We start from the raw sequence: 8778 nt of genomic DNA, 5'->3' as shown, positions 1-8778 counted from the left end.
CATGGCTTCCTCAATTCTCTCCCCACACAACACACCCCAGAGCCCTTTATCTCCAAAGATATCTCTTTGCTGTCCTCTGTCCTCAGAGACCACTATCCTATTGAGAAGCATCCAGGGCTGGGGCTGGAGAGGTGGTTCAGCAGTTAAGAGCACTTATGGCTCTTACAGAGGACCCAGATTCAGTTTCCAGCAACCACACAGTGTCCCACAACTGTCTGTAATTCCAGTCCCTGGGATCCAAAGCCCTCTTCTAGCCTCTGTGGTGAGCAGGAACACATGTGGTACTTGCAGGTAAGATGCTCAGGGGTCAGGGGAGATGGTTCTGTGCAGATGGCTGGCTACTTAAGCATGAGAATCTGAGTTCAGACTCCCACTATCCACATATAAAAGCCATGTTTGACCACATGTAAGCATGTGACCTTAGCAATTTGATGGTGGGGACAGAAAGACCACTGACACTCGATGGCTGCCAACCTAGCAGCAGGCTCAGCAGGAGACCCTGCCTCAAAGGCATAGAAAGAGGGGAACAGAGCAGGACAGCAGGCACCCTCCTTTGGCCTCCCCTGCACATAGGCATGTGTACCTAGATGTGTGCACACTCCACACCTGTACCACATATACATACATATACATACACATATACATATACACAGATACACATATCCATACAACAGATTACTGAAATAACTATGTGTGTCAGCTCTTGGGACACTTCTATCTTTCTCGTCCTCCTTCTGGTGCCCTCCTGCTCCTTCCTAGCACCCAGGTCACGTCTTGCGCTCTAAGGCTGGGGGCTTCCTTGGGTCTCCATGATGCCCTTTCTCCTTGATGGATGGATTGCAGATGCTCTGGAATCTCTGACACATCACTGGCTCTAGCCAGACACCTTCCCAGAGTTCCCAGCAAACATGCTGAAGTGCCTCACACTCCCTTGGAAGAGCCCCACTGCCATCGCATCCCCTCAGCCCTGCAGTGTGGATCATCTCTTTCTCTTCTCTCCAGGCCTCTGTGGGCCATCTTCCTGTTGACAGTCTCCACTGCACTTCCTCCTGTCACTCACCACCCTGGCAAACTCCTATTCATCTACAGAACTCTTGAACTGGGTCCTCATGTCTGGGGGCTCTAACAGGATTTAGTTTTGTACTGACCTGTTTCACCAGACAGCGAGCTTAGCGCTGAGGCCATATACTTGTTCATTAATGCATTCATTCATTCACTCACTCATTCATTCATTGCAATTGTTAAATAATCATGCCTTGGAAGTCAAAATGATGCTGAGCAGGTTGAGTGCCAGCCTAGGGAGTTGAGAATCTGGGAAGAAGATGCTGTCTGTGACAAGGCTGTGATGGGTTGGCAGGTCATGGCAACTTCTCTCTTTCATGGCTTCATTCCCCAACCTTTTGCCAGGAGCCCTGTGGGCACCATGGCCTCTTGATTGTCTCTTTTTCTTCTGTTCCTCCTCTTCCTCCTCTTCTTTCTCCTTTTCTTCCTGGTCTCCCTCCTCTTCTTCTTCTGGCCTGAAACTATATTACCCAAAATGCCATCAACTCATGGCAATCCTCCTGCCTCAGCCTCTTAAGTGCTGAGATTACAGTCGTGAGACACAATAACTACCATTGAAGGTATTCTTCTGAGGAAAAGGAATTTTATTGTGTCTTACAGTTTTAATGGAGATGATTACATACTCAGCCTTAGTTTCACAGGCACGGAGGAGAAACCCACATTCCTTTCCCTGAAGCACCCCAATGGTGATATCTGGTGTACCTGAATCTCTCAGTACAAGGCCTAGCGATGAACCCAACATGAATTGTCATGGTGGGGTTGCTCCCCTGTGCCTCTGATCCTGAATCATCAGAGATTTTTTTTTTTGAAGCACATAGTATGTCTCCACATGTATCTTACTCCTGGTCCATAGTATGTCTCCACATGTATCTTACTCCTGGGCCTTCAGATCAACTAGCAAATGAAGCCCCCAGTTAGTAGAAATAGTTCAAGGAAAGCCAAACATGTGGATTTCCACAGGTGTGGAGATGGGCCCCGGAGAAGCACTATCCCTGAGAGACAGGCATAAAGGAGCTCCTCTGGGAGGAAACTCACTGAGAAGTGAGGTGGGGTGAGGAGAGACACTACAGGCTGAGTCACTGCGTGGTCCAGGAATGGGGCTGCGAAGGCCCAGGGACAAATTACAATCATTAGGTACTTTTAAAAGGCTGGGGGTGGGACCAAGAGGGGGCAGATTGCAATGGGACCCCCAGCTCCAGAGCTTACTACAGGCTCACCTAAACTTACCTTCCACCTCTCCTACATTCTCTGGGTCTGTGTCCCTCTCTTTCTGGGTTTCTGGGTCTTTGCCTCTCTCTCTCTCTCTCTCTCTCTCTCTCTCTCTCTCTCTCTCTCTCTGTCTCTCTCTCTCTTTCTCTCTCTCTCTTTCCCTCTCCCTCTCCCTCCCTCCATCCCCCCTCCCTCCCTCTCCCTCTTTTTCTCTCTCCCTTTCTTCTTTCTCCCTCTCCCTTTCCTTTTCTTCCCCTCTGCCCCTCTGCCTCTCTTTGAGTACCTCTCTCACTCTCCCTGCCCAAGACCAGCCCCTCCCCTCCTCCCCTCCACCCCTCCTCCCCTCCTCCCCTCCATTCTTTCCAGATTATAGCTTCTTTCACCAGGCAGGCTCCCATTAATAATTGTGTCTGCTTCTCTGGTCAGAGATGGGAGGGAAGGGAGCAGAAAAATCTTGGAATGGAAACTAAGCAATAAAAACAAAAGGCAGAAGGGCGGTTGGGGGCAGGGCCAGCTGCCCAGACCAGGGATAAAAGGCTTTGCTGGCGTGTCCTGGAGGAGACACCACTCCTCCCTCTTTCAAGCTTGCAAGGAGCCAGAGTGACTGGATCCTGGTAGGCATCTTTTCTTCATAGTCTGGGGACTCTGTGACCCCCCATCCTCTCCAACTCTGCCCTCTACATTTCTGTTCTGATTCCATGTCACTGAAGGTCTGGACCTCAGTGTGAGTGATATTCACTGCCCCTAATTTCTGCCTTTGATTTTCCCCCTTCCACTTCCTCTCTGCATTTGTTAGACTTGGACCTCCAGCTCCAGAATGTTCCTTCTACTGACCATACTCCAAGCCTTGGCTGTAGGTAAGAGCACTATGTTCCCCTGGAAACTCTGAGATGTTCTAAGGATGTGTTCTGGGGTATCAGTATGCTCTGGGGGACAGCCTGGTAAGAAAAAGTCCAGGGGGCTGGGAGATGGCTCAGCCTTGTAAGCACAAGGACTTGAGTTTGATCCCCTGGAGCTCACTCCTTTAAAACAAAATGGAAGCAGTGAGGCATTGTAATTATCACTGGGGAGGCAGAGACAGGAGCATCTGTCAACCACTGGTCAACCAGCCTGGACTAGTCCGCAAGTTCTAGGCCACCCACCGAGAGACATTGTCTCAAAACAAAGATGGACGGTGCCTGATACCTGACACCTGAGGTTAATCTTTGGCTTCATTTACCAGTGATCTGAAGGCCCAGGAGTAAGATGAATGTGGAGACATACTATGCTTCGAGAAAGAATCTCTGATGATTCAGGATCAGAGGCACAGGGGAGCAGCCCCACTGTGACAATTCATATTGGGTTCCACACAGCATGTTCAGCTCTAGGCCTTGTACTGGGACTCAAGCAGACCAGATGTCACAGGGTTACACACACAGAGCAGTAGGTAGTTGGGCACACACTGAGCAGGGAGTGATTGCATACACACACAGAGGAAGGGGTAGCTTGGGACTGATGCTGAGTATCTCACTTAACCAGGAGTTCATGCCCACATTGTAAGTCTGGCGATACCAAGAAATAGGATTCCAGAGAGAGGGAGCTACAGAAGATAGAGAAAGCTCTGGCATCACAAGAGGGCTCCATCTGAAGAGGCTTGTGGGGCTGTTTTTGGTCATATCAAGGAAGATGAAAGTGGAGTTTGAAAGTGTGGGGGGAATTTGGGGAAAGAGCAACTCTGGGGACCAATTGAGTAGGAGGGTTTGGAAGGGCACAGGAACCCCTTGGAGGAGGTTGAGGAAGGATTGAAGTGGCATATGGCACTCTGAGGTGAGCACTGGAGAGCCAGGGAGCTGGCTCAGCAGTTACAGTACCTCCACTCAACCATAAGGACTAGAATTCAGATCCCCAGAGCCTACATGACAGCTATTTGTAATGGATATCCTTTAATTCCAATGTTGGAAGGCAAAACAGGGGATTCCCCAAAGGAAGCTGGCTAGTGAGATTACCCATCAGGGCAGGCACTAGATTAGTTTGAGAGCCTCTGCTTCAATGAATAACATGGAAAAGTGATCAAGGAAGATTCCCAGCGTAACTTCAGACCTTCACACACACATGCACCCATGCATACATGTACCCACATACTTGCAAATCTATACACACACATATGCATACCACATGAACATGGAAAACCAAAAATAATTGTGGGAACCAGAAGTGCTGGTGTGTGCCTTTATGGCTAGCACTTGGGAGTCTGATGTAGGAAGAATGTGGGAAGTTCTGGGCCAGCCTGGAACATAGTGAGACTTTGTCTCAACCTAAAGGAAATAAAGTGGTCACGGGAGGGTGGAGTCAAAGGCTGTCACTGTGGCCAGGTCCTGGCTGAGGTGGGCACATAACATAAACCATGAAGGCCAATTGAGGGAGGGGTCAGAAAAGTCCTGTTTTGTTGGGGACAGTGTTGAATGTGCATCACACTTGGTGGAGCAGAAAGAGGCGGTTGGCTTAGGTGTTGAGCCCTATGGAAGGATCTCTGTCTGCTGGACACTGTACACCGCTGGAGATTAGAGGATATTCATTCATCTCCTTTCCCCTCCCCACTCCAACCCATCTCCCCATAGCCATAGTCCAGAGCCAAGGAGATCATAAAATTATTGGTGGCTACACATGTGTCCAGAACTCCCAGCCGTGGCAGGTTGCTCTGCAAGCAGGACCTGGGCGTCGCTTCCTGTGTGGTGGAGTCCTGATGTCAGACCAGTGGGTCATCACTGCTGCTCACTGTGCCCGCCCGTGAGTAATCACCCTTGTTCTTAAGTCAATGATTTCCAGATCCCAGGGTCCCAGAGATTAGTTATAAACCCAGATCCATGTATAGAATGCAGTGCGGGGGCTAGGTCCTGATGTGGAGACTAGAAAAGGATCTAGAATGCAGTGTGGGGGCTAGGTCCTGATGTGGAGACTAGAAAAGGATCTAGAATGCAGTGTGGGGCTAGGTCCTGATTTGGAGACTAGAAAAGGATCTAGGCTGAGAGGGATAATTCAGAGCATAGAGCCCTTGCCATCAAGTTAATCAAGTTAGAACTGTGCTTAGATAACAAAGCCAGTCAGTTGATTTAGAATCTAAGTCACAAACTTGTATATTCATCCAGTTACCAACTGCCACATCAGGACCAGCAATGGCCCATTCTAGACTGGTATGCAATCTACATTTAGAAACTCAGAACATACCAGGAACCCAGATCCCAGTTCTAAGCACATGACCTAGATAAGAGTCTGGAAATTATTTTTGCATCTAGAACACACAACTGTAAGAATAGTCAGGGTCAAGGGACATGATTCAGTGGGTAAAGTGTTTACTATACAAGCTTGTCAACTTGAATTGGAATCCTCAGACCTCACCTAAAAGCTAGATGTAGTAATATTCATGTCTGTAATCACAACATTCCTATAGAGAGGTTAAGAATCAGAAGAATTTCTTCAAGCATGTGGGCCAGCTATCCTGGAAGATGCATAACTGAATAACAAGAGATACCCTAACTCAAACAAGGTGATTGGCTTCAGGCTTACATGTGTGTGCCATTGCATGCACACCCCACACAGAGGAGAATAGTCTGGACCTGAAACTTGTTCTAGATCTATGTTTGATCTCTGAGTCTAGTTACCAGATTGTCTTTGAGCATCCTAGAACTCTGACTCCATCCTAGAGTTTGAATCCTAGAATACGGACCATAATTTGTGATTTAGAACCCAGCTCCTCCCTGATTTGCAACCAGAATTTAGAGCTCAGATCTCAGCCTTGAAGTGAAAGTCAAGGCTATAGCTCATACCATGACTGTGACCTATGTGACTGCCAAAAATGAAAATTTAACTTAGAACCCAGAGACTTGAGAGCAGAACAGAGTCTAGCAGAATATAGAGCCAAGGATGAAAACCAGATTCTATTTCCTTATATAGGTCATAATGTATAGCTTAGTCTAGAACCTAAAGTTTCACTGCTGAGGACGCAGAGCAGAGTCTAGAATTATCACCTGTTAAGCAACTTGAGACAGCTTTGTCTAGATTATAATCTCAGATGAATATTTAGAAACTTGAGCCTAACCAGAGCCCAGAACTTAAGACCATTGTCTAGAACCCAGCTCATAAACGAAAGTTAGTCTAGAACCCAGAGCCTTACCTAGACATGAGCTCTCACCAGTGTCCAGAATCGAGAATCAGTCTGCTAATATCATAAATAACTGTTCAAAGTGGAACCCAGGATTATTCTAGAAATGAGAACCTATACTGACACCTAGAACTCAAATTCAATCTGCAATACAGAGCTAAAAGCAGAACCCATAGCTTATGCTGAAACATTAGGCTCACATCTGAATCCAGAAATTATACTATAATCTAGACTAAATCTAGAACCCTGACTTTTGCCTAGAAAATGTCTAAACCAGAGATGAGAATGGTGTTTTCCCTAGAATATCAACTCTGATTTAGAGTCTGGAGATATAATCCTCTGAGAAACCTTCAAGGACTCAGGAAACTGAGTCAAGGACTCAGGAACTGAGTCAAGAACTTCAAACGGCCCTTGAGTATATCCCTCAAAAGGAAGGGACATCAAATGAGGTTGGGTAAAGAAAGAATGTGCAGGCCGTGAAGAAAGGAAGAATACAAGAGGCCACAAAATACTCAGCCCACAATTAGAGGGACACAGGTTAGACTTTGAGGGAAACTCATCACCACGGAAGAAAATGGGGCCGGAACATGGTCTGTGGTCAGATTTTAAGCAGCATTTACTCTTTGTATTTATGGGACAGGATTCTTCATGTAGCCCTGGGCAAGCACAACATAAGAAAGTGGGAAGCGACTCAGCAGGTGGTGCGTGTGATTCGCCAGGTGCCACATCCCCAGTACCAATCCCAGGCCCATAACAATGACCTCATGTTGCTGAAACTACAGAGAAAGGTGCGACTGGGACGAGCAGTGAAGACCATCTCTGTGGCCAGCTCCTGTGCCAGCCCAGGGACTCCCTGCCGAGTGTCAGGCTGGGGGACCATAGCCAGTCCCATTGGTAAGAAGCCGCCGCCTTGAAAATACAAAGCTGGACTTCTGGGTCTGAGGGAGGAGGCTGATGCTGGGCTCCTGGGTCCATAGTACTCTAGTTGTGACCCTTCTGTATCCCCCATCCCATCAGCCAGGTACCCCACTGCTCTGCAGTGTGTGAATGTCAACATCATGTCGGAGCAAGTATGCCAGCGAGCCTACCCTGGAGCCATAACATCTGGCATGATCTGTGCCGGGGTCCCTGAAGGTGGGAAGGACTCCTGTCAGGTGAGGCTCAGATCCCATTGTGGGACAATTGGAGCTAGGTTTTGGATACCACTCTGTCTCAGTAACAGAAAAGTCAGAGGATATAGTTGAGAGAACTCAGGGCACAGAGATACAGGAATAACTCAGACCCTTTAGACTTTATTACTATACCTCAGTTTCTGTTAAATAAAGATAAACTTCTTAGATAGAGATAGGGTATATGAAGAGACACAGAGTCAGCCGAGAGAGAGGGGCCATGTCAGATCCACAGACGGAGACTGGGTGGGGTTGTTGCAGAGGGGAGCTCTGCCCCTGCCTGAGGCTGGAGTCAGAGGTGAGGGGGGCTATTGTCTCAGATGCTTACTCCTGTGGCTGATTCTATTCCCATTCCTCCTCTTCACAGGGTGATTCTGGGGGACCTCTGGTATGTGGGGGACAACTCCAGGGTCTCGTGTCCTGGGGAATGGAACGTTGTGCTATGCCTGGCTACCCAGGAGTTTACACCAACCTGTGCAATTACCACAGCTGGATCCAGAGGACAATACAAAGCAACTGATCATTCATCACCATCTGATCATCACCAGCTGTTTCTGTGCTTTCCCAGCCTCCTCCATCAGACATTTGAGTCCTCCCGAAGACAATAGAGTCCTCTTTAGCCCTCCTTCTTCACACTTAAGACTCCTGCTCCTAGCCTCTTCCTTCAGACCCAGGCTCCCACACCCCAGGCTCCTCCTTCAGACCCAAGCCTCCAGGCCCTAGCTTCCTTCCTCAGATCCAATATCCTTGCCCTTATTCCAGGCTCCACCTTCCTTCTCAGGGACTTGGCTCTGGAATCCTTCTCACAGCTTGTTGTCACAGTTTGAGACTCACTGAGCCCAGAGGCTGGAGTACAAATGCTCTGGATCAATATCCTCATCCAAAGAAGTCTGCTTCCAAAACTCTTACTGTCTTTAAAATCCAAATAAATAAAAATAACATCTCACATTTTCCCTGTGCTTTCTTCATTAGTCTATTTCCATGAGCACCGTGTGCTGTGAAAAGTGGCTGACTCAGGCACCAGACTCGTCCCTCAAGTGTGCCCATCACAATCCATCCATCTGTGGTTAGGTTCCCCACCTCTGAGCTGCCTCATCCTTGCGAACTTTGCACACAGAGAGTCTTCCTTCTGCTAATCAGAGTGAGAAGGGCAGCTGAGTTCAAGTCCCAGCAAAGTCAATCTCTCATTTTGCATGCTCA

The 8778-nt window shown here is 48.1% G+C and overlaps 1 protein-coding gene across 1 annotated transcript; it reads left to right on the top strand.

The window, feature by feature from the left end:
* Window positions 1-209: 209 nt before the first annotated feature.
* Window positions 210-8322, top strand: Klk14 (kallikrein related peptidase 14). Its single transcript, XM_028785837.1, has 6 exons — window positions 210-291; window positions 3068-3128; window positions 4869-5037; window positions 7050-7303; window positions 7427-7563; window positions 7946-8322. The coding sequence occupies exons 1-6, from the start codon at window positions 277-279 to the stop codon at window positions 8096-8098; spliced, it is 789 nt and encodes a 262-aa protein (XP_028641670.1). The 5' UTR covers window positions 210-276; the 3' UTR covers window positions 8099-8322.
* The last annotated feature ends 456 nt before the right edge of the window (window positions 8323-8778 follow it).

Source organism: Grammomys surdaster, unplaced genomic scaffold (assembly GCF_004785775.1).
Source record: "Grammomys surdaster isolate TR1022 unplaced genomic scaffold, NIH_TR_1.0 125349, whole genome shotgun sequence".
NCBI lineage: Eukaryota > Metazoa > Chordata > Mammalia > Rodentia > Muridae > Grammomys > Grammomys surdaster.
This window is presented reverse-complemented; position numbering and strand designations above follow the sequence as displayed.

What these genes read in the sequence shown, in the direction of transcription:
- Klk14 (XM_028785837.1), top strand. An exon ending in GCTGCTCACTGTGCCCGCCC is followed by an intron (nt 5,038 to 7,049) that starts GTGAGTAATCAC and finishes TTTATGGGACAG; the next exon opens with GATTCTTCATGTAGCCCTGG. An exon ending in GACCATAGCCAGTCCCATTG is followed by an intron (nt 7,304 to 7,426) that starts GTAAGAAGCCGC and finishes CCATCCCATCAG; the next exon opens with CCAGGTACCCCACTGCTCTG.